We start from the raw sequence: 26,689 nt of genomic DNA on the forward strand, positions 1-26,689 counted from the left end.
CTAACTACTTTTCAGTAATGTGTATTAAATTTTATTGGTGAATTTTCAGTGTCAGTTAAATAAACAAGTTCATTGTTGTGTTACATTATATTAACACACATTTCCTAGTATGAAACCATACTTGTATGCCTGAATTTGAATCCCAAATCACTGGGGCAGATGATTTCTTATCACATACAGAATTCAATTTGCTGTTCTTTTATTTAACTATCTTCATGGAAAACATTATTTAATTGTTTTCTTCTTTTTATGTTAACTTTGTCCAGAGTTGGTATCAAAGTTGTACTTAACGTTATAAAATGGACTAGAAAGTAAGCCATTTTTTTTTCCTGTGCTTTTATACAGATTTTATAGCCTGGACTCCATTTTACCTGGAATAAATTTTTTCTTAAATTTCAAAAAGAAATACAGTAATAAATCTGTCTGATTATGAAGCCTTGAGTAGAGATTGTTTTTTGAAAAATGTTTTCGGTTTCTTGCTAAAAAAAGTATATGTAAACTATTTACCTTTTTTAAAGCTAAGATTTCACTTACCCAGTAAATGAACGTGTAACTCATTTTCTAGAAATGTGTTCTCTGTATTCAAAATCATTTGTACATTTCCTATATTGATTTCTCTACTTTGAGTATCATATTTTCTCAGTTTTTCTTTTTATCACATTGGCATAATTTTTCTCTTTTATGAGTTATTTGATAAGTAATGGACTTCTGTATATGTTTATCAATTTCAATAGCTTTTTATTTACAATTCTTTGACTTTTAAAAAAAAATCTTACAATGTTAATGAAAGAAGTAACACATAAAAGAATACTATGATATAATTCCAGTTTTATAAAGTTCAAAAACAGCCAAGACTATATCATTCAGCGATGCCTACTTAAGCGGCAAAACTATAAAGCAAAGCAAGGAAGTAATTATCCTAAAAATTGGGATAATGGTTACCTCTGAATGAAGGGTGAGGGTATGATGGGGAAAAACATGGGATGTGTTTTAGTCATCTAGTGCTGCTATAATAGTAATATCATAAGTGGATAGCTTTAACAAAGAGAAAATTATTCTATCAGAGTCTAGGATGCTAGAAGTCTGAATTCAGGGTGCCAGCTCCAGGGGAAGGCTTTCTTTCTCTGTGGGCTCTGGGGGAAGGCTCTTGTCATCAATTTTCCCCTGGTCTAGGAGCTTCTCAGAGCAGATACCCCAGGTCTGAAGGATGTGCTCCACTCCAGGTTCTTCATTCTTGGTGGCATTAGGTCCCCCTGTCTCTCTACTGGCTTCTCTCTTTTTTACCTCAAAAGATATCAACTGAAGGCACAACCTAATCTTGTAGATTGAGTCCTACCTCATTAACATAACTGCCTCTAATCCTGCCTCATTAACATCATAGAGGTAGAATTTACAACACATAGGAAAATCACCTCAGATGACAAAATGGTAGACAATCACACAATACTGGGTATTGTGGACTAGCCAAGTTGACACACATTTTTGGGCGACACAATTCTAGAATATTCTAGGCAGCAATATTCTATTTTTTGTTCACTGGTCATTACAATGGTGTTTGTTTTGTTTTATAATTATATACTTTTCTATATTTGTATTTTGCTTCACAAGAATTATTTTAAGAGAGTATATTTCATACTGGCATGTGGGAAGATAGTTTTAGATTTATAAATAGTAAAACTCCTGCCTGCTTTTTTATGTTTATTTATTTGAGAAAATCAGTCTTGAATTCTGTGCATTTTAAATTAGAAGTATTTAGGGATTAATTCTGCTATACTCAGTTTTCCTCAAATATATATATACAGTGGTGAAAATGTACACAACAAAGCATTCACCAATTCAACAATTTCTACGTGGATAATTCATTGACGTTGATTACATTCTTAATGTTTTGCAACCATTATTATTCTACCACCATTAACATATACTCAAAATTTCCACTTTCTCCCACCACTGGTAACCACTAATAATCTTTGCTATTTATATATAATATATATTTGCTTACTTTATATAAGTAAGATTATACATTATTTGTTCTTTTATGACAGACCTATTTTTCTCAGCATAATGTTTTCGAGGTTTATCCATGTTGTAGCACACATCAGGACTTCATTTTTCTTCATGGCTGAGTAATATTCCACTGTATGTATGTACCACGTTTTGTTAATCCGTTTATCTGTTGGTGAACATATGACTCATTGACTTTTGATTCAATATTTAACTTAATATTCTTTAAACTTTACTTACGTGTTTTGTTGTCCTTTTACTAAATTCTTGAGTTGAATATTAAAAGCATAATCCATAGTAGTTTGATATTCTCATTAAAAAAAAATTTTTTTTCATTAGTAAATAAAAATTTGAAAATAGCTAATAGCTATACATTTTGTTTTTAGCTGAATTTGAGATAACCTTTATGATAATTAATTGGATATTTTCTTTAAAAAGAGGAGTAGTTTAAAAAATCTTCAAAATATTCATAAGAAAGTAATAACAGTGGTGGTGGTTCTGGTTAACTTTTCCGTCATTTCTAGGTTTATTGAATTTTGGATAGGAAATTTAACCTGCATAATTTGTGCTTTTAAAACTACAGTGAAGCTTTCTTTGTGGCCTTAGATATAATCCATTTGAAATGTCCAAAAGAGACTTGAAGAAAATATTGTCTATGGTATGCAAATTTTTACATGTATGTAATAGAAAATATATATGTTATAAAGCTCAAAAAGTAACCCTTAAAGCTTTTATCTATTTAATAAGTCACATCTGAGAGGCATGCTACTTCTTTTGCAATTATGTATCTGCCAATTATTTTTAATTATTTTGAATTAGTTTTTCTTTATAAATACTGATATTATACTACTCATTGAATATTTATTACTGTTATGCATTTATTGTGTATTTTACTTGGTACTTTTAAACATTTGTCTTCTTTTCCCTGTACAATCTTTTCCCTTAAATTTTACTTCATCAAAAAATCAATGTTTCTACAAGAAGTCCTTTGATTTTTATTTTCCTTATTAATCTATATACATTTTCATATTGTTAAGCTTTCAGGAACCATTTGTGCATTTCCTGGGAATAGATTAAAATTGAATTATGTGTGGTTTTTGCTTTTGTTTTCTAAAAAAAGCCTGAGAGTTTTTGCATTCAATAGTTATTGTAATTCATCTGTAATTATCATACCTGATTTTTGGTTTTACTTCTGTGAACTTGTTTATTCTTTCTCTATAAATAATAGTCTGTGTGTTTGTTTCCTCCTTCATAGAATGTTTTTAAATGTATATTTTCTAATGTCAAAATGTACATATGTAACCTCTATTACCATTTAACATCATGTTACTCATTCAACACCAGATGTTTTTATTAACAACTGTAATTATAGGTAGGTTTCTATATATCAATTAAAAAAAAAAAAAACCTTCGGTGATAGAGATCATCACAAAACAAATAAGCTAATTACTTGGCATGTTAAATGATGATGCATACTAGGAAGACAACATTTCAGGAAAGTGGGGTAGGGAACAACAGCAGTAGAAGAAGGGTGTTGATCCAGTTACTGTTGTTGCTTAAGAAACTGCCCGTAATTTAATGACTTACAACCACTGTTTTGTTATAGCTGATGCATTCTGTAAGTCAAGAATTCCATCAGAGTTCACCTGCATGATTCTTCTGCTATGTGACATCAACTAGGATGGTTCAGTGCTATTCAGAAGGCCAACAGGCGGGTCTGGAGGATTTTATGCACACACACACACAGACACACACACACATATATGTTATATGCCAACCAACCACCTTTTGCCATAGAATCAATTCCAACTCATAATGACCCTATAGGATAAAGTAAAACTGTGCCATAGAATTTCCAAGGAGTGGCTGGCGGATTCAAACTGTGACCTTTTCGTTGGTAGCCAAGCTCTTAACCACTGCATCATCAGGGCTCTCTCTACATGTCTTCTAAAGTGTTGGCTGGAAGGGCGGGCACAGTTGGAAGGGACTCTTGATTGGAGAGCTTACACATGGCTTCTCCATTACAATGGTATCAGAGCAGTTGAATTTCTTATATTCTGGCTGGCTTCCTCCAAATTGAATGTTCCAAGGGAACCAGGTGGATAGTCCTTGGGCTTTTATTGTCTAGCCTTAGATGACATATTGCCTTACTTGCCATACTCTATTGGTTGTAGTAGTCACAAGCACACCAAAGAGTGAAGGGTAGGGCATGTAGACCCATCTCCCCAAAAGAAGAAAGCCAGCACATTTGGGGGTCATGTTTAAGACGGCCACACATGGCACTTATACATCAGGCAGAGGCATATTAGGAGTACTTGAAGGGGATGAGGAAGAGCCATATTGTGCAGAGAAAAGAACATTCCAAAGAAAGTCTAGAGCTGTGCAAAATCCTAAGTCAGAGCCCTGAGCAGAATGAGGGAGCGGACAAGTCTTAGTAGATGATGCCAGAGAAACAAGAAAGAAGTGGCAGATTATTGAGGGCGGGCCTATAAAGACTGGCTTTTCCTCTAAGATTGAAAGGTTTTAAGAAGGGAAGTGCTATGATCTGAATTATGTTTAACAAGATCCCCCTGGCCTTTGTGTTAAGGATAGCTGAAGGGGGGAGGGTCAATGGACAGAAGCAGTGGGATCTGCTAGGACGTTTTTGCAATAGTCAGATAATAAATGAAGGGGCTTGGACTAGGATGGTCATGGTGGAAGTGGTGACCCGTAGTCTGAATCTGGATGCTTTGAGGAGATCCTACAGGAATTTTGAACAATCTCACTTGAGTTCATTTCTTGTTAAACGAGGGATATGGAATGTTTTTCCTTTTCCTTGCCCCTAACAATTCTCCACACCTAGTAATATAACTTGGAATGTAAAATATAATTGCATTTAATAATGGTTTATTTTTCTCTTACAGTTATTATTTTAACAATATTACTATGATAATTAAATAAAATTTGCAAAATATGTAAAATGAACTGTATAGTTAACTGAATCGTCTCCAGAATTTTGTGTTCGTGACTCATTTCTTGAAATTTTAGTTTTCATTATTATTTTTCCGATGTGCACCTCTATGTCTTTGAGTAAATTACTTTTGAAAGGGCTGATCAGTGGTATATACACAGATGTATTCCCTTTGTTTTCTAATAAAGACAACTTTTTAGTTATAATATTCTCTAATTCTCTTAAAAGCTCCGTGCCTTCTAATATGTTAACACAGCAGAAGGGAAATCTGGAGCAAGGCTAGCATAATTTATTTTCAAGGGTCTGTTTTATTTTCTGCCTCGATATAGGTACAACAGTTTTGCTATTGTTAAAATTTAGGAATTAGGGTAAAAAAAAAAAAACCCGGTGCTGTAGTTTCTGTATAATACAGGTGACTCCTGAACCTAGAGAGAACTTTCTTTCTATATTCTCAAGTACTTTTTCAGCGATGCTGTCTTTAGTTATAGCGTGGTTTATTGGTTGAGATCTAGTTGCTCTCAGGTACATAAATTATTCTTGAGCCTAAGCTCCTGTCTCTGGCCTCCCCATCAGCCTCCCATCTTGCCTGTTATTATTTTTTGCTCATTCTTGTCCCCCTGGCTCTGATTCATTTACTGCTTGAACTCTTCAGTGTGTGTTTTCTTCTCCGTGGATTGCATTGTGGATAGAAATTCCACTACTGCAATTTATTTTCCATATGCATCTTCTTTTCTCAGACATCTCCCATTTTTGTCATATGGGACTGTTTTGTCATTGTAACTTTTGTCTCTTGTTCAATAAATGGCATGCCTTTCTACATACTCTTCATAGTTCACAGCAATTTTTCTAAATATTCCTTCCGTTTTGACAGTCAAATATTTCTTAGGGATATTCGCTCTGTGTTTTTAGACAATGTTCCTCTTCCTTTTTAGCAGAATCATTTTTATTTATTTATTTTTTGCAGGATTTTTATGTTTTCTTATTCTATTATGTTTTTCCAACCTATCTAGAGGATAGTGATATTTATCCAAAATTAGGGTTTGATATTAGACAGAAATGAGAATTTTTGCATTATTTTGTTCATTTACCTTTGAAATAAGGGCTGAGCCTCTTTCTCAGTTCTACCCTGGAGAAAAGGTTGGTAGGTGAAGCTACTCTGTTGTCAGCAAGCATTTACTGGAATATTTAACTAGGCTGAGGTGGGTACCTATCGTACCCTGCCTAGTTCAAGATGCAAAAAAAATACAACACTCACGTGTACCTATAGCTGGGGAGAGGGTGGCAAGAATGAGTGCTGTTTTTTTTTTTTTTTTCGGTACGCACATGACTGCTTTCTGAGTGGGGATTCTGAAGGAAGGCTGTATCTTGGAAATTGATTTTAAATGACATGTTGGAATGGTGCACATACTTGTTTCCAAATAGTTTTGCGTTTTGCTTTGGAATCCTTCTCCGTTGTTCCCTGTACTTCATTAAACCTCCATTGTACTAAATAGCAATATGTATCATTTTTTTATCATAGGAAATCCTTCTCCTACAGAGCAACTGGTGGGTCTGAACCACAATCTTTTGTTTAACAGCTGAGCCAGGTGAAAGAATTGACATTCTGCTTCCCTAAAGATTACAGCCTTGGGAACCCCATGAGGCAGTTCTACTCTGTTCTATAGGGTTGCTATGAGTTGGAATCGACTCAAGGGCACACAACAACAACAATGGAAGAAATGGAAGGAGAGAAAAGAGACTGAACTCATGCTGGGGGAAGCAGTGGAGGGAGAAAAGACACAGGGAAGCCAATGTGATTGAGACTTGGTCACTGAGATTATGAAGCACTTCCAGCACCCTGACTGCTTTACCACCTTTTCTCACAAGGCTTTTCTTGAGGAAATTACTCTGGGAAGCCCCTGCTACTTCTTGTTTTTTCCATTGTAGCTCTTACTTCCTAAGGAGTTTATGAAGTACGTGTGTGTGGCCAGTATGTGGCCCCTCATGTAGAGGTCTGGAAGAGTAGAGGAAAAATGCCTCTTCCCGGGGTTATGCCAGGAATTTATCTGACTTAGGGGACAAACTGGGGAGAGCTAACTGCTGTCTTACATGATTTTCATATAGGTGAAATTCTTCTGTCTCATGAAATGAAATATGGATAGGACTGTTGGTCTTAATTGCTCTCATGGTTAGTAAAAATTCCTCCTAGATTAGTCTACATATTGAGTGTCAGTTTCAGTAATCAGTGTTTCAGTGTATGTTATTTGCTTTCTTTTTCTAATTTACTATTATTTTTTCTTAATGGGAGCGTGGATGAGACTCCATCACATTTTGCTATCCATATGCCATTTAAGACTGGACCAAAACAGCGTTAAAATGAAATTACACATTCATGAGTTTTGTTACTAGATGCAGGGTTTTCCTGTTTAGGAAAGACTCATGTAACTTTTATGAGGACCAATTCTGGGCAAGATCAACCAATGATCTAAAATTACTGTTTAGTTTACTTTTTTAGGAGTCATACATTCATTCAGAAAACAAATATGTGTTGAGTTCCTATATGCCAAGCATTTGCCAGACGCTGGAAATAAAGAATGGGGAATACAGACACAATACTTGAACTTAAGGAATTTACAGTCTAGAAAGGAGTTACAGGCATTAAATAAGTCATTGTACAATTAATTAACTACCATAAGGCTAATTGCATCATGGGAAACAAAATATTATCAAGCAATAGGTGTCATGAGAGCTAATAACATGGGAGGAATACATTAGTTCGGGGATTGTATTAGTTTCCTCTGGCTACTTTAACAAATTATCACAGACTTAGGGGCTTAAAGCAATAGAAATCTAATCTCTCACAATTTTGGGGTTCAGAGTCTAAAATCAATGTCACTGGGCCAAAATAGAGGAATCTGCAGGTCCATGTTCTTCTGAGGGCTCAGGAGAGAATCCATTGCTGTCTCTTCCAGGTTCTGGTGGCTGCTGATGTTCTATGGCTTTTGGACACACTATTTCAATCTCTGCCTCCACAGACACATTGCGTTCTTTTCTGTCTATGGAAAAATCTCCCTCTGGCTCCTGTTAAAAGAATAAATATGATTGAATTGAAGGCCTACCCAGATAATCCAGAAAAATTTTCCCACCTCAAGTTAGGTTCTCTTGAGTGGGTTCCAACTCATAGTGACCCTATGTGCAACAGAACATTGCATGGTCCTGCTCCATCTTCACAATCATTATGCTTGAGCCCATTGTTGAGCCACTGTGTCAATCCATCTCAAGATCCTTACTTTAATCACATCTGCAAAGAGCCTTTTTTTTTTTTTTTTTTGCAAGTACCCTTCACAGGTTTCAGGAATTAGGACATGGATATCTTTGGGGGGGAGCTATTTTTCAGCCTACCATAGTAATTAAGTTAGGAAAAGTGTCTGAAGGAATAGAACTTTCCAGGCATGGAGGACACAGTGTAAAAACCCTAAGAGGCTTGGCAGAAATCATTTAAGGGACTGAAAGAGAGCCTGTGTGGGAGGGGGAAGCATAGAGAATGAAGTGGAGATTGGCTAATTTTACCTCTGTATGTGGAATCCCTGGGTCATCTAGCCCGGATGCCTCCATTTTAATTGGACTCGGGAGGCCATCAGAAATATTCTATATCCTATGTATGAATATTTCTCATATATACAACCAGCCAAATGTGTTTCTAGGATAATCACAACTATGAGGAATCTGAAAGACCCTAGGCACATATAGCTTTGTCTGTGGAACCAAGTCCAGCTGTTTTATGTGCAACACAATTGGACCTGCTGAGAAACAGCTGCAAAAGCACTTCTCTCACAGGTACAAATGGACACAATCAAATTCTGCTACACAAGCAAATATTTCTTAGAACTGTTTGATAGTAGGGGTTTTTTGGGGGGTATAGTTTTTTTTTAGTTAAGGTAGGAGCCCTGGTGGGCAGTGGTTAAGCACTTGGCTGCTAACGAAAATGTCGGCGGTTGGAATCCACCAGGTGCTCTGTAGGAGAAAGTTGTGGCAGTTTGCTTCCATAAAGATTTACAGTCTTAGAAACCCTATGGGGCAGTTTACTCTCTCTTGTTGGGTTGCTAAGAGTCAGAATTGACTCGATGGCAATGGGTTTGGTCTTTGGATTATAGTTAAGGTAAGACATGTACGGCAAGCTTAGTCATTTCCCTGCCTCCTCCTTTCCCTTTTCCTCTTCCTTCTTCTTCATAATAAATGTGATTTGAAACCTATCATTTTTTGTTTTGAGATTTAACAGACCATAAAATGGAATTGTTGAACAAGACCTTAAGTTGGAATTGAGACAAAGATTGAGACTGGATGTTAACACAATTGTGCTATGCTCAAATTCTAATTGTTCTTTAAATATCAACTAATTGATACAGTGTTCCAAATAATTTCAAACTTCAAACACCTTCCATAGGCTGAGGAACCCTGTTTATTTGCTATTAAAAAAAAAATATGGGAAGAGTACTGGATTTATACAACATACATATATACATACACACATACACATATATATGTACGATATACGTGTTTATTTATATAGTTCTTATGCCTGGCTTTTATTAACTTCTCTAAGTAATATACTTGGTCATGCATAAAATAAGAGAAGACAACTGTTAGTAATAAAAGCTGGAAAAAAAAAAAGAGCTTTTGACGCACTTCATAAGTTGTGTATTAGTTTCCTGTGGCTGCCGTAACAAATTACCACAAAGTGAGTGGCTTAAAACAACAACTTATTCCCTCGCAGTTCTGGAGTCTAGAAGTTGAAATAATGGTGTTGGCAAAGTAAGTTCCATTTGGAAGCTCTGAGGGAAAACCAGTTCCATACCTGTCTCTTAGGTTCTAGTGGTTTCCCACAGTTCTTGGCATTCCTGAGCTGTGGATGCATTGCTCCAATCTCTGCCTTCCTCATCACATGGCATTCTCCCCTGTGTGCCTCTGTGTCTCTGCTCGTCTTCTTGCCTTTTATGAGGACAACAGTAATATTAGATTAGGGCCCACCCTACTGTGGTATGACCTCACGTTAGCGAACTATATATACAAAGATGCAATGTCCACATAAAGTCACATTCACAGATACTAGAGGTCAGGACTTGAGCCTATGTTTCTGGGGGACAGAGATCAACCCAAAACAAGCCCCCACCCCCAGTCCACAACTACATGGATCACACATCAAGACAATCCAGTTCATAGAGTATTGGTGATAAGACTGATTTAAATTCTGAAAATAGTATCTGTAAAATAATTTCTTTTAGAAAGAAAAAAAAAAAACTTGAAATTTTCAAATACCTTCTCATTCATATTTATTTGTTTAAAAATTGCTCATCTGTATGAAGCCCTGGTGGCACAGTGGTTAAATACTCAACTGCCCACCAAAAGCTCAATGGTTGGAACCCACCAGCTGCCCTGTGAAAGAAAGATATGGCAGCCTGCTTCTGCAAAGATTTACAACTTTGGAAACACTATGGTGCAGTTCTACTTTGTTCTACAAGGTAGAGTCAGAATGGACTTGAGGGCAATGGGTTTGTTTGTTTGTTTGTTTTTTTTTCTTTTAATAGTGCAGCCAAGTAGACCTGGTGGTGCAATGGTTAAGCCCTAGGCTGCTAACTGAAAGTTTGGCAGTTCAAATCCATGCAGCGACTCCACGAGAGAAGAGACCTAGTGATCTCCTTCTGTAAAGATTACAGCCTAGGAAACCCTAGGGGCAGTTCTACTCTGTCACACTGGGTCACTATGAGTTGAAATCTACTCAGCGACACCTAACAACAGCAATAGTGGAAACAGCATGGTTGTTCAGACCTGACCTCTGCTTTGTGATTTATCACAAGTCACTTTGACCCTGAAATGCGATTTCTACAATGCTTCAACACATACCCAGAGAATATATTCTCTTGAGTAGTGTAATAAAACATCAGTGAAAAACGAAAATAAATTCAAGGAAATATTAACCTTTTACTCTTCTAAATTCTCCAAGGTTAAATTTTTCATCAAGTCATATAACCAGTTCCCATTAGAAATCCCTACTCAGAACTGTGCTTTCACATGTTGCAGACAACTTTTAACAAAGCGTCATATAAGAGAATGGCTGTACTTGTATCTGTGAAAGTCTTGACACTGCTATTGAAGAGTTTTTCTCTCTGTGTTGTTCACTGTCTGATACTTAAGCACTCATTATGCTCAAGAGTTTACAGAAATACCAGAAAATATCTTCTGACCTACCCAGATACTATTTTTTACTGACTAGCAATTCTTATCTGAGTTCTTGTTTTCCTTTTGGCTTTCACTAACAAGAGCTAAGTTATGGGCTGAAGGTTAGTGTCTCCTTCCCTACATTTCCTTATATAATTGTCATCCCTTTCCTTCATTATGTGATCATTTTGCCTTTGTTTTATAGTGTCTGTGCCTTTTATTATAAGCTGTCTCGAAAGCTTTTCTGGAAATACACAGAGCATAAGTACAAAATGATGAAATAAACATGCTCCTTCATTTTATTTTAAAAAGATGCATGGATTAGACTAGATGACCCCAAAAGTCCTTTCCAGCTCTAAATTTATGTTCCTGTCACCAGAGACAGACAAAAAATCTATTAGGCTATATAGGCCAAGAGTTGAATGCCAAATACTATATTCTCGGTAAAGGCATATTTCTTCTTGAAGGCAGAATGCTGGATCCAGCAACCTGCGGAGGGCCCTTACAGTCTCAGGGTGATAAAACAAGGGAACTGGTTGCTAAAAATAATAATAATAAAGTAAAATAAATAAAAAATTAGATCTCAGTTAAAGTACATTTCACTCCTAGGCATCAAGAAAAATAAGAAATAGAAAACAGAAAAGCGTGACTATTTCTTTTGAGGTGTTTATATAAATTTAGGCAAGTAAACAGAGCTTAATGACTATAGCTAATTTAATGAAATTAGCCACATTTGAATATTGTCATAATCTTGCTATTACATTATCATTAAGTGTGATTAAAATTTATTCTGTGTGCCTGGATGGGTCCCCAATGCATCAGCTGTCAACACCTTCATAATAAACTAACCCTTCCATGCTTTCATGAAACTTTTACATTCAGAGCAGGTGGTTGGGTGTCTGCTTCCGAAGAGATCAAATCATTTTTTTAAAGGTATCTTTCCTGTTTGTATAAATTTAGAATATAGGTGATTATCCATAGTATTGTTTATTTTTGTTAGGTAAGCAGAGGTCATTGAAAGTATAGGGGATGGTGGATATTATGTACTAAAAATTTCCAGAGCTGATTAAAATCTTATTTTTGAGGCCAACTGAATTTAAATAGACACATACATTGAAAAACCAAGCTATAATTTAAGTATGTATTTGTGAAATATAAATGCTATTCGATAGTAAATAACTGTATATGTAACTATATGCGATATAAGCTATGCAGTTTATATACGCTAAAACATGACTTCAATTGCAGATGTTTATATCTAACATCTATTGGTTAATTGAAGTTCAAGGGAAAAAATGTTTTTGTCAGATTTTTTTATTTACGATGCTTTGCAATTCAGAAGTTCTTTCTCTGTGATTTTATTATGTGATAAATCAGTATAGAGTACCTGGGTATTTTATGTGCATGGTATGTTGGCTAATATTAGAATTATTGTATCTTAAAACTAATTTGAAAGTATTTTTTGATACAGTAGGTAGTTTTCTTATTTGAGGTTGAATTTCTATTGGTGTTAATTACATTTGTAACAAAATCCAGAGAAGCTGTATATTCTAGGAACTTTTAAGATTTTGTGAAGCTTCTAGTAAAAAGGATGGTTAAATGAAATTTGCACCCTAAATCATTTTGATTTATTCGTTGGCTCAGAATTCTGTTTAATTTTTAGTACTTAAATAATGGTAATCCCTTAAATAGCACTTTCTTTTCATAAATTAGTATTCAACAGTGAAATGAGACAGAAAAATCAGTGCAAAGTGGTGATTATCAATTGTCATAAATCCATGAAGATGGCTTTTATTTTACTGAGAATATCTACCATATTTTCCATAAATAGTGTACTCACACATATGCGTAGTGCACCTCGATAAATAATGTGAGGGGTTGCAAGTTTGGCAAAAATAATGAATAATGCATGTGTTATTTGCATAAAAATATGCTAATTTTGAAATATGTGGCTGGAAAATTGAAAGTTAATATAACATTTCATAACTCATGTAACAGTATTGCAATTGTTGGTTTATAGTTATAACCAATCTTTTCAAATTTGGGCAGTCACTTTGAATCAAATAGGGGTGATTAGATCACGAATGAAAGATTTAGTATTGCCTGCCTTGAATTTTAAATTAAAAACTTCTACACTAAAAAACAGAGCCCTAACTATAATAAAGGTCTTTATCCTTTCTTGGAAATATTGGAGAGCTATGGGGAGAAGTCAGGAGAAGGTCAAGTAAACATTTTTAGATATTGGAAAATTCATTTTTAATAATTTTTTTTATTGAGTAGTCAATATTTGTTGAGATGACAGCTTCCTAGACACTACTGATTTTGCATATGGAAAATATGAAAAAGTGGTGTCTTAGGCTGGGTTCTCCAGAGAAGCAAAACCAACAAAATGTACATACATTTAAAGAGAGATTTATATCAAGGAAATGGCTAATGGGGCCCCTAGAGGCTGTAAGTCCCAGGCCCACGAGGCAAGAAAGAGGATTCTCCCAATCCACACAACCATAGGAGCTGGCGAACCCAAGATCGGCAGTCCAGAGAGCAGTGCTGCTGCAGGCAAGACCATTGGCAAGCTGTCAGCCCAAGTTCCAAGAACTGGAGGCCAGATGAACAGGAGCAAGCTGCAGGATCCAGAACAAACAAAGGCCTGGGCTAGGTGAACAGGAAGGAAGTAGGTGGAGGAAGGTGGAGAAATAAAGGCTGAGGGGGCAGTGAGCTGCCACAGGACCTGCCCTGCCAGTACCGCTAAGCAGATTCCATCATGGGGGTGATCACATTCAAATTTCAACAGGGAATTGATCACAACATTATACAACTGCCAAAACACCAAGAATCATGGTCCAGACATGTTGACACACAATCTTAACCATCATAAGTGGTTAAAAGCTTGGCTGCTAACCAAAAGATGGGAAGTTCAAATCCACCAGCTGCACCTTGGAAACCCTGTGGAGTAGTCCTACTCTGTCCTATAGGGTTGCTGTGAGTTGCAACTAACTCCAAGGCATATAACAACAACAACATTTTTTTCATATGGAAATATACATAGTTGGGGTTCAAATAGCCTGGATAAACTGTCAAGAATAAATATGTGCCACATCAAATGAAGAGTTGTAGAGTGACTAACATCCATTCTTTAATGAGTTCCTATTTTTTGTTTTACTGTCTAATAATGCTCTTTATTGTGGTAATATGCTAAGAATTCCTCATTGGTTGTTATACAAAGCATGACATTATCTTATTAAAAACGTCAATGACCATTATCACTAAATATAATCCCTTTAGTAGTCAATGAGTTATATATACATAAGGTCTCTATTAATTCTATTTATTTTGACTTCAGTGTTCGAAATTCATAAATGTAGGTTTCAAATTTAGGCATCACCTATCTATAATTATAAAGTCAAATAAGTGGTAAAGCTTAACTTAAAAGTTAAGTCTTGTGGCTCAACAATTGCAGACAGAAAACAAACAAACAAAAACAAGAAAGATACCCTCAAGTCAACTCCAACTTATGACACCACCTCCATGTGTGTCAGAGTAGAACTGTGCTCCACAGCGTTTTCAACAGCTGATTTTTGCACCACTCCGGGACTCCAGAATCAGAACAGGTATAATCATTTTGAATTCATTCTACAGATGTCTCCATTCTCTAAATCCCCCATAAGCTTTCTACCGACTAAGAAAGGTTATTCCTGTAAACCTGGCACAGAAAATCAATCATATGACCCCTTTCTATTCTGAGATTTCAAAGATTAGGACCTTCAGTGTGAGGGAAAGAGATATACAGAAGCTGTACAGACGTAAAGCAACACTCAGCAGTGGCGTCCATTGCTGCCCAGGTATTTGAGGAAAACAAATCTCCAGCGCTTACTCACATTTTGCTATCAGAACCAGGAAGGGAGGCCCAGAAATGGCTTGAGCAACATACTTCCCAGAACTCCTTTTAACCCAAGATAGCAATATATTTTCCAGGGCCAAAGACACTTTAGTGTTTTGCCTCTTAGAAAATAGAAAACTTAGAATTTTGTAAATGGAAGGAATCTTAATATCTAACCAACTAACCAAGTTACACAAGAAAATCATAAACGAACAAACAAATGAAACATCTACTGCTACGAAAAACAACATGGTCTCCATTGTCAATATTTAACCTCCATCGGAGATGTCGATAATGGTAAAAAAAAAAAAAAAAAATAGTTTTCTCATTTGCTTTCAGTTACTAGGTTTTTACATCCTGGCCCAGTGAAGTTATCTAAGATGTCCAAGACAGATCCCCTTAACTGATTATTAATGATTTTCAGGGTCAAATTTCAGGCATGTTTTTTCCTAAAGTTGCACAAGTACACATCAAAATACCACAATTTTGGTATGGATTTGAACAAATTCTCTTTTGTTCTATGTAAAATGAAATCACTACAAGCTAATAGGGCATGAGTTTCAAATACAAAACGTTTGTAAAGTCAGGAGAAATGACTTCCTAGTGACATCCTGAGAATGGATTAATTAGCCCTCCCCTTGTATATCTCATATGTTGAACACAAAGAGAACTGAAATCTTGTTAACCATTACTTAAAAACATTTTTGTAGAATGCAAATATACCAACACTTGCTTTTTTTTTTTTTCCATGTTGATGAAAATGAGTAGTACTTGGGGAACGAATCTTCCTATTAAACTGTTGTCATCCATTACCAGGCTTGCTTAGAAGAAATAAGCACAGATGGTGGATCTATTACTTCTGTAACAACAACAACATGAAAGCCTCTGCCTATTTTGTGTGTGTGTGTGTGTGTGTGTGTGTGTGTGTTACGTTCCCTGCTTCTCACTGAAAGGTGAACATTTTTTCAAGTGAAACAACCTCTATAGGAATCTTTGAAATGTTTTATTTATTACCTGTACATTTAGGAAGAAAAAGAGTGATTAATGACTCATTAAAATTTCATAATGAGGGAAACTCAAATCAAGAGTCTTTGTTAGAAAATCTTTTATTTGACTTAAAACCATACTTTTTGCTTGCAAATTAAAGTCTGCAGGGAGGAAGTTTTAATATCATGCTCAAAAAACAAAACAAAAACCCATTGCTGTTGAGTTAATCCCAACTCTTATCAACCCTATAGACAGAGTAGAAGTGCCTCATAGGGTTTACAAGGAGCTGTTCCTAGATTTGAACTGCCAACATTTTGGCTAGCGGCTGAGCTCCAATATCATGCTAGGATCCTAAATTATTCATTTAGTAATGATAGAACCATTTAGTTCATATTAAAAATACCTTCGTGAATTCTTTTTTATATATGGTTTAATTCAAATTTGTCTTTTATATGCACATTAAGAGCACAAAAACTTTGGTGTAAATGTTTTAAGTAGAATATACATGCAGTAACATATCCAAATCTTCACGGTACAGTTCAATATAGCTTTTATTTATTTATTTTTTATGAGCATTCCTGTGTAACCAGAACCCAAATCAAGAAACATGATGTGCTAGAATCCCAGAAACTCCCTCTAGCCTTCTTTTAGACAGTATTTCCTAGGATTGCCCTTATAATCATTTGGAATATTGGAATATCATTGATTATATTTTGAACTTTTTATAAACGGAATCAGAGTATATACTCTTCAGTAAGTTGCTTCTTTCATTCAATGTTTAATTTGTAAGATTTCATCTTGTTGAGTGTAGTTGCAATTCATTCATTTTTGTTGCTGTATAATATTTCATTATGTGAATATGTTACAACTTATTTGCCTTTTCTAGGGTTTATACATATTTGTTATACATATTTGGATTGCTTCCAGTGTGGAGTTATTTTAAATAGTGCTTATATGAACAGATTTGTACCTGTATTTTATTGAATAAGTGAAAAAATATTGTGAGGTATATACCAGGTGTTGTAGGATATATTCAATTTTAGCAGGCATGCCAGATAATTGTTTATAACATTTTGTACTTGCACCCACAATGGGAGTGAGTTCCAATTCTTTACATACTTGCCAGCACTTAATTTGTGTTTTATATTTAAACAATTCTAGTGTGTACATCCACCAGGTGCTCCTTGGAAACTCTATGGGACAGTTCTACTCTGTCCTATAGGGTCACTATGAGTTGGAATCAAATTGACAGCAGTGGGTTTGGTTTTCGTTTTTTAGTGTGTATGTCGCACTATCATATTGCGGTTCTTAATATTACAAAAATAGAGAACAATGATGATTTTTAAATTACGTTTCATGTAAAATATCTTAAATGCCCTATTTTGTAGTATTTTTTCCTATTTAAACAATACATAAGAATTATTATCTTGAAATATTCAATGATACACTAGTTCAGAATGAGATTTTTGAACAATTATAATTGTGATCAATTGTAGTTATCTTTTTTTTCTTTTAACAGTGTCATTAATTGGGATATCTTAAAAGCAAGTATCATTGTCTCTAAATAAACCAGACTGTGAACCAGCTTAATTGAAATTATGAGTCTTACTGTATTTTTACACAAATAACACATGCCTTCTACATTTGTTTGCCAACTTTGCCCTCCCCCGTGAGGTATTTTCATAAGGGCTGCTATGCCAATTATTTCTTACACGTTGCTGTAAAAAAATTAGAGTAGGAAGCTTACCAAAATATCTTGTAGTAGGGGTGGGGCATGGTTGGGAAACAAACATTGAAGGCAAGCATTATTTTTATAAAAATAATGGTAGTTACTATAGGCTAAATTATGTTTGTGTTTTTAGGAAAACCTTATGACAAACTTGCAGGCTGTTAGTTTCTTTTCATACTTACAGCAACTCTTATTTCACTGTTAGTTGTTAACATACAGCTGTTTATTCAGGAGATTTTTGGAGAAAATATTTTCCTAATTTTAAGCAATGAAGCCTTCGAAAACGTAGCAGTTAGAGCATAGAGATAACACTTTGCTCTGAGCTAATTTTATCTCTTTCTAATCTATCTTCGTTTGTTTTAGAAGTTGTCATTGGTAATTATTGAGTGGTTCTATTTTGGAGCTCAGTTTCCCTTGGTTCAAATCTTTGTTGTAGAAATTATAAATTGTATGATCTTAGGAAAATAAACTATTCAGATCTCAGATTCCCAATCCGTAGAATGAGAATAATTATAATTAAAAAATTATATGGGATGGAGATCTAAATAAATAGAGTGATATTCCATGTTCATGGATAAAACCAAAAAATCAAACCCATTGCCATCGAGTCTTTTCCAACGCATAGTGACTCCATGGGATAGCGTAGACCTGCCCCATAGAGTTTCTAAGGAGTAGCTGTTGGATTTGAACTGCCAATCTTTTTGTTAGCAGCCAAGCTCTTAACTACTGCAGGAAGACAATATTATTAAGATGTAAATTTTTTCCAACTTGGTCTATAGATTCAATGCAACCCCAATGAAAGCTCCAGTAAGTTATTTTGTGGCTATTTTCAAACTGATTCTAAAGTGTATACAGAAAGGCAAAAGACCCTGAATAGACAACATAATACTGAAGAATAGAGTTGGAGGGCTGACACTACCCAATTTCCTGACTTCCTATAAAGCTGTAGTGATCAAGACAGTGTGGTATTGGCAAAAGAATGAATAAATAGATCAGTGGGACAGAACTGAGAGCTCAGAAACAGACCCGCATAAGCATAGTCAATTAATCTTTGAGAAAAAGATCAAAGGCAATTTAATGGAGAATGAATGGTCTTTTAATAAATGGAACTGAAAAACTGAAGCTCCAGATGCCAAAAAAATCTAGACACAGAGCTTACATCTTTCAAAAGAGGAGTAATAAATCATAACCCTAAATGTAAAGTGAAAAGCTGTATAACTTCTGGAAGATAACATAGGAGAAAGTCTAGATGACCTTGGATTGGCAATAACTTTTTAGATACAACACCAAAAAGGATGATCTGTACAAGAAAAAAATTAAAAGTGGACTTCATTAAAATTTAAAACTTCTTCTATGTGAAAGACTGATAGAGAATAAAAAGATAAGCCAAAACACATACCCAATTAAGGTTTTGGGTATTCAAATTATACAAAAACCTCTTAGATTGGAAAACTTATAAACTGTTGGAGGGAATGTAAAATGGTACAACCACTTTGGAAATCGATTTGGCGATTCCTTAAAAAGCTAGAAATAGAACTACCATACAATCCAGCAATCCCACTCCTTGGAATCCATCCTAGAGAAATAAGCGCCTTTACATGAACAGATATATGCACACCCATGTTTATTGCAGCACTGTTTACAATAGCAAAAAGATGGAAGCAACCAAGGTGCCCATCAACAGATGAATGGATAAATAAATTACGGTATATTCACACGATGGAATACTACGCATCGATGAAGAACAGTGAGGAATCTGTGAAGCATTTCATAACATGGAGGAACCTGGAAGGCATTATGCTGAGTGGAATTAGTTGCAAAAGGACAAATATTGTATAAGACCACTATTATAAGAACTTGAGAAATAGTTTAAACTGAGAAGAAAACATTCTTTTGTGGTTATGGGGGGGGAGGGAGGGAGGGTGGAAAGGTGCATTCACTAATTAGATAGTAGATAAGAACTACTTTAAGTAACGGGAAAGACAGCACACAATAGATGGGAGGTCAGCACAATTGGACTAAACCAAAAGCAGTTTCCTGAATAAACTGAATGCTTTGAAGGCCAGCGTAGCAGGGGCAGGGGTCTGGGGACCATGGTTTCAGGGGACATCTAAGTCAATTGGCATAACAAAATCTATTAAGAAAACATTCTGCATCCCACTTTGAAGAGTGGTGTCTGGGGTCTTAAATGCTAGCAAGCAGCCATCTAAGATGCATCAGTTGGTCTCAACCCACCTGGATCAAAGGAAAATGAAGAACACCAAGGACACAAGGCAATTACGAGCCCAAGAGACAGAAAAGGCCACATGAACCAGCGACTACATCATCCTGAGACCAGAAGAACTAGATGGTGCCTGGCCACAACCAATGACTGCCCTGACAGGGAACACAACAGAGAACCCCTGAGGGAGCAGGAGAACAGTGGGATGCAGACTCCAAATTCTCATAAGACCAGACTTAATGGTCTGACTGAGACTAGAAGGACCCTGGTGGCCATGGCCCCCAGACCTTCTGTTGGCCCAGGACAGGAACCATTCCCGAAGCCAACTCTTCAGACAGGGATTGGACTGGACAATGGGTTGGAGAGGGATGCTGGTGAGGAGTGAGCTTCTTGGATCAGGTGAACACTTGAGACTATGTTGGCATCTCCTGCCTGGAGGGGAGATGAGAGGGTGGAGGGGGTTAGAAGCTGATGAAATGGACAGGAAAAGAGAGAGTGGAGGGAGAGAGTGGGCTGTCTCATTAGGGAGAGAGTAATTGGGAGTGTGTAGCAAGGTGTATATGGGTTTTTGTGAGAGAGACTGACTTGATTTGTAAACTTTCACTTAAAGCAGAATAAAAATTATTTAAAAAAAAAGAATAAATCTGAACAGAATGGCTACATTATATATATAAAAAAAAAAAACCTCTTAAAACTCAACAATAAGAAAACAAGCAACCTAATTACAAAATGGGCAAAAGATCTGAACAGACACCTCACCAAAGAAGATATACAGATGGCACTTAAGGATATGAAAAGATGCTCAAAATCATGTCATTAAACTAAAAGAAAGAAAATCAAACTCACTGCCGTCGAGTTGATAAAGATTGTAAGTTAAAATAACAATGAGCTAGCACTACACACTTATTAAAAAAAAAGTGGCTAAAATCCAGAAGAACATCGACAACACAAAATATGGGCAAGGAGGTGGAGCAACAGTAACTCTCATTCATTGCTGGTGGGAATGCAAAATGGTATAGCCATTTTGAAAGACAGTCTGGCATTTTCTTATGAAGTTGGACATAGATTTACCCTATGACCCAGCAATCACACTTCTAGGTATTTACCCAAATGAGATGAAAATGTGTTTTCACATAAAAAGGTACACGTGAATGTTTATAGCAACCTTATTAATAATTGCCAAAAATTGAATCCAATCAAAATGTCCTTCAGTAGGTGAATGGATAAACAAACTGTAATATATCCATATATTCAGTGATAAAAATTAAACCAGCTATCAAGCTACTAAAAGAAATAAAGGAAGCTTAAATGCTTATTGTTAAGTGAAAGAAGCCATTCTGAAAAAAAAAAAAAGTATTACCAACTATATGATATTTTGGAACAGGCAAAACTATAGAGGGAGTGAAAAAAATCAGTGGTTGTCAGGGGGAAGGATAAGAGAAAAGGATGAATAGGTAGAGCCCAGGGCATTTTAGGGCAGTGAAACTATTCTGTATGATATTGTAATAATGGATACATGACATTATGCATTTTTCAAAATTCATAGAAGTATACAACACAAATTGTGTACCTTAGTGTAAACTACAGACTTTAGTTGATAATAATGTATTAGTATTGGTTAATCAATTATAGCAAATGCACTACAAAAAAAAAAAAAAAGGAAACCATTCTAGTACAATGTATAGTCCAAGGAAGGTTTAGCAAGGACTTCAGGGAATCCTTGAGCCAAAACTGGAGTTCCTTGTTCCCCAGGGATGGACTTGCTTCAGTATCCTTGCTCTGCTCAGTCATTGGCTGAGTCAGATGCAGAAATGGATTTCAGAACCAAGCAGCAGTATCACTGGTCAGTTAAACTTCCTGTGGTTGGAGGTATATGGGGTGCATGCTTACGGCCACCATGAGTGGTCATTATAAAGATGAACTGACAAACTACAAATAAAGTAACTCAAGCAATACCTGGATCAAACTATGCATTCATTTATTTGTATGAAACTATTAACATTATTGATAGTCAGCACAAATGTAGGAGCCACAGATGCAATCTTCTTGAAATATAGGAAAATATAATAATAATATAATTAAAAGAGAATTTAAGTGAAGTTTATCATTTATAGTTTATTTGATTCTACCTAGGTAATACTGCTGCATTCACAGCATAGGTCTAACACAGTTCCTCTGTGTTCCTTCTACCATTTGTTATGGATATTTACTGCCACATCTCTAATGGATACTGGAATACCTAATTCTGAACCCCTCTATGCTCACATAAAGAAGTGGATTAGTCATTTTAAAAATCAAAAGATATATTAATGTTAATTTTTCATATCCATTGATAATATCAATATCAAAGAGTTCTGTCATCAATTATTATCTGAAGGATTGAACTAGGAATTGTTTGATCCACTTTTTAAAATTGGCCATTTGGAGTACATAATCATGGGCATAGTTGGATATTCTATAAGTCACTATTATACGGCAATACTCTCAATGATGAGCACCTCCTTCTATCTCTTCAATGACTTTCCATTATTGTAGAATGTTTAGTGGGAACGTGTGAATACTTCTAATAGTCTTCTCAAATAGAGGCAAGGAAAATTACAATGCGAATAATATGAAAAGTCTTGCTGAAAAGTGTTTGAGGTCACTTTATTATGATGTTTTAAAGTACGCAAATAAATTATTTAGAGGAAATCTTAAATATAGATGATCGACCCACCAGAGTGTGGCCCTGTCTCAGTTATCTAGTGCTGCTATAACAGAAATATCACAGGTGATGGCTTTAACAAAGAGTAATTTTCTCACAGCGTAGGAGGCTAGAAGTCCAAATTCAGGGTGCTAGCTCCAGAGGAAGGGTTTCGTTCTTTCTATTGGCTCTGGGGAAAGGTCTTTTTCATCAATCTTCCATTGGTCTAGAAGGTTCTCAATGCAGAGACCCCGGGTCCAAAGGATGTGTTCTCCTCCTGGTTCTTCATCCCTGGTGTAGGAGGCCCCCTGCCTCTCTGCATTCTTTGCTCTTTTATATCTCAAAAGAAATTGACTCAAGGCACAACCTAATCTTGTAGATTGAGCCCTGTCTCATTAACATAACTGCCTCTAATCCTGCCTCATTAACATCATAGAGGTAGGATTTACAATCCATAGGAAAATCACATCAGATGACAAAATGGTGGACAATAACATAGTACTGGGAATGATGGCCTAGCCCAGTTGACACACATTTTTGGGGGACACAATACAATCCATAACAGTCCCTGACCCCTTACTTTTCCCTATTTGTACTCTCCACTGTTGTAAATTAAGGCCTAGTTATGCTTCTGTGTATACGTTATTCATGTGCCTTTGCCTTTCCCTTGCTTGGATGTCATCCTTTGCCCTGGAGTCCACATTAACCTCACCAAGACCTACTCTAACCGAGATACCCCAAGAGTTACTTTTAAACCTTAATTTCCCCTTTGATCTTTCCCCAACTGCCTTAGTCTAAATGGAGTTCTCCACGTTCTGAATGTCTTCTGCCTTTGCTATACCTGCCTCTCACTCAGCATTTACAAGCATTTCTAACCACTTCATAGCATCCTCAACATGTGCTTCATGAAGTTGTATTTTAACTCTCTGTTCTCTTGTTATTATCATACGTACGCTACACTGTCAGGAAAATAAGGAACATTGTTTTGCTGGTTTCTAGCAGATATTTGGAAACCCTGGTGGCATACTGGTTAAGTGCTATAGCTGCTAACCAAAAGGTCAGCAGTTCAAGTCCACCAGGTGCTCCTTGGAAACTCTATGGGGCAGTTCTACTCTGTCCTATAGGGTCGCTGTGAGTCGGAATCTGCTCAACGGCAGTGGGTTTACTGGGTTAGCAGACAGCTAATAAATACAGTAAAATGTAGTGAGTCACAACATATGAATGAATGAGTTAAGTGATACGTTATATTCCTAGTATTGTGAGGACAAGAATTAAGTTTTTTATCTCCTTATAAACCTAGTCACTTAGCATAGGACCTTGAATATTATTGGCATGTCATACATTTTGAGGGCTGATGAGTTTAAATAATTGTATGAATACTAAGTTAATATTATATGTATTTTCATTTGGGGAAGGTAGGAAATCTTCACTTAGTTTTCACTGTTGGTAAAATCACCCTTTACGTACAACATAATTTACTAGATCCTTGTTTAGGTGAACTTTCATGAAAGTTGATCAAGTTTTCCTTACTTACAAAAGATTTTCCTGATTTAATTTTTTATTTATAGTGTTTACGATTTTGACTTGTGCAGGTAATATACGTATGTATGTAATTATTTTCTAGCCCAGTATTTAAAAAAAATCTTTGGAAACTCTATGGGGCAGTTCTGCTCTGTCCTATAGGGTTGCTATGAGTCAGAATAGACTCGACGGCACTGGTGGGTTTTTATTTAAAAAAAAAATCTTTTAAACATTGGGCTACAGAATAATTCAGGTTTATCTATAAGCTGCAGATAATGAATCAAATTGGCTCAAATAATGTAGATTCAGACATATGTGCAATTCAGCAGGAATGATAAAAAAGCAAGATGTATATTAACTCTCTCTAGTATATTGGGGAATAGTATTATGACTGTAATTAATTTCTTGATTGTGTCCTTGAGAGAAAGGCATTAATTTTAGAATAGTCCATAATTGCATGATAGCCAACAATTTTATGTAGGAAATTATTGCAAGAGTGCCCGCGTATGTTCCAAGGAAAAATACATTGGTATATACTCTGATAGAAGTAAAATTTCACTCTTATTATGAATGAAATTCTGAAGTAAAATTTGTTCAGATAGCTGTGGCAGATGATACTCTTATCAGGTAACTAAATCCTGTATCTTTCACTTTTCACTTCATTAGCTATACTCAGCGTGTGGCTGGAAATGGAATCAAAGCCCAGTCTGGAAATCCTGAAGTGAAAGTCAAAGGAACTGATCCTGTGATTAATCAGATTATTGATAAACTGAAGCACGTTATCCAGGTAAGTGTGGCTCCTATATTGGTATACCAAAAAAAAAAAAAATCCCAAACCTTTTGCCATCGAGTTGGTTCCGACTGATAGTGACCGTATCAGACAGAATACAACTGCCCTGTAGGGTATTTAAGGAGTGCCTGGTGGATTTGAAATGCCAATCTTTTGGTTAGCAGCTGTAGCTCTTATCCACTATGCCACCAGGGTTTCCATACGCTACATGAAATACTAAGTGGTTAATTTCCAGTATATTTGATAAAATTTTATCTGTTAATCCTACCCAAAATTGAATATTGGCATAAAATATTTGTATCTAAGTTTTTTTTTTTTAAGTATTAGTTGAGTGATTTTCATATAGAAAGTCACTGTGAAGTATTACTTTAATTGGTGGACAATTTGTATCTGTAAGAAGCAAGTCATAGCCTCAGCATTTCCATAAATGATGAGAATTACAAGATAAACTTCATCCTCTATGAATAAGCTTTAGATATGGAAACCAATATATTCATTAAGCAAAACAAATATTGAAGCATGAAAGATGCCAAAGCCACTTTACTGATAACCTTCTGAGTCTTGCTGTGAAGATATTTCCTGTGTTTTAAAGTTATGAATGAAATATATGCACTTCTCTTATTTATTCCCTATCTCAACTTTTGCATAACCTATCTAATGATTTCTCAGGAAATAGTTCTGTTTTATCTTTAGCAATATTATTTAATTAAGTGGGCATTTACTGCTATTGTTAATGCATGGCATGTATAAAGCGTGAATTTAACTGATGATATTTATCAAAAGAGAATTTCACTATATTATGTTATATGCATATGTTGGTGTCTGGGGTTAGAATGATTTTTCCTTCACTATTTTATTAGTCATTTTACAGCAACTTATGTATATACATCTTTTCTTTTTTTCTAAGCAAAACTTTGTATGGATGATTGATCCATATTTCTAGCGAGACTATTGAGTGTCAGAGAGTATACCTAAGTAGTACAGAGTTTTTATTGCATGTTAAAGTATTCCAGAGTCGTTGGAATGCTTTTCCTAATTGTTCTACAAAGTTTAAGATTGTGTGGGGACAATTCTTAGGATTCTATTTTCACTTCTATAGGCAATGGTACGCAAGAAAGACATTGGGCCTATATTTAATACAATAAAATTTCACTCTCCAGGGAGGATAATGGCTGTTTTGCTTATTTCATGAATGTAAATTGGGTAAACAGAGCTCTCGCTCTGAGTGGCAGGACCAAAAAAAAGTTCTGTTGAGAAGAGCATAAGAGAAAAGTGTTACCATGACTACTAGCTTCCTCATAAAACCTCTAGTGAGTAAAATCACTCCCTTCAAAGACAAATCTCCAAGGTAAAGTAAGTAGGCATCTTACAATGCTGGTGGGTCAAGTACTGGGAATATTTCTTGGAAATGAGCAGTGATGGGATTGGGTCAGGAGCTGAAGCGATGGTGATGGTGGGGTCAAGTGGAAGTCAGACCAGAGGTTAGGCAGAATGGCTGAGGCCAGCATGGAGAAAGCCTTTGTCCTCAGAAGCTGTGATATTAAATTCATCAATGAATGTCACTGAGGCAATCAGGAGGGAAGTCACTCTTCTAACCAAATTCTCTCTTAATTGGAGCCTTTCTTCTCCATGGTAAGAAAAAAAAAAAAAACAACCAAAACTCTGGGTGAAATTAGTCTAGACTCAGCAAGAACCTTGTGATATTTTGGGACAACTTAGGGTACTACTTCAA

General features: G+C 35.7%; 1 protein-coding gene across 1 annotated transcript in view; it reads left to right on the forward strand.

Annotated features, from left to right (window-relative positions):
* The window catches only part of GPC5 (glypican 5), a 1,599,408-nt gene that overhangs the window by 506,742 nt on the left and 1,065,977 nt on the right, over positions 1-26,689 (forward strand). The window contains exon 6 of the mRNA XM_049852913.1: positions 24,834-24,954. Coding sequence (XP_049708870.1) covers positions 24,834-24,954 — 121 coding nt within the window. The remainder of the gene's footprint in view (positions 1-24,833; positions 24,955-26,689) is intronic.

The sequence above is a fragment of the Elephas maximus genome, chromosome 14 (genome assembly GCF_024166365.1).
Source record: "Elephas maximus indicus isolate mEleMax1 chromosome 14, mEleMax1 primary haplotype, whole genome shotgun sequence".
Classification (NCBI taxonomy): Eukaryota; Metazoa; Chordata; class Mammalia; order Proboscidea; family Elephantidae; genus Elephas; species Elephas maximus.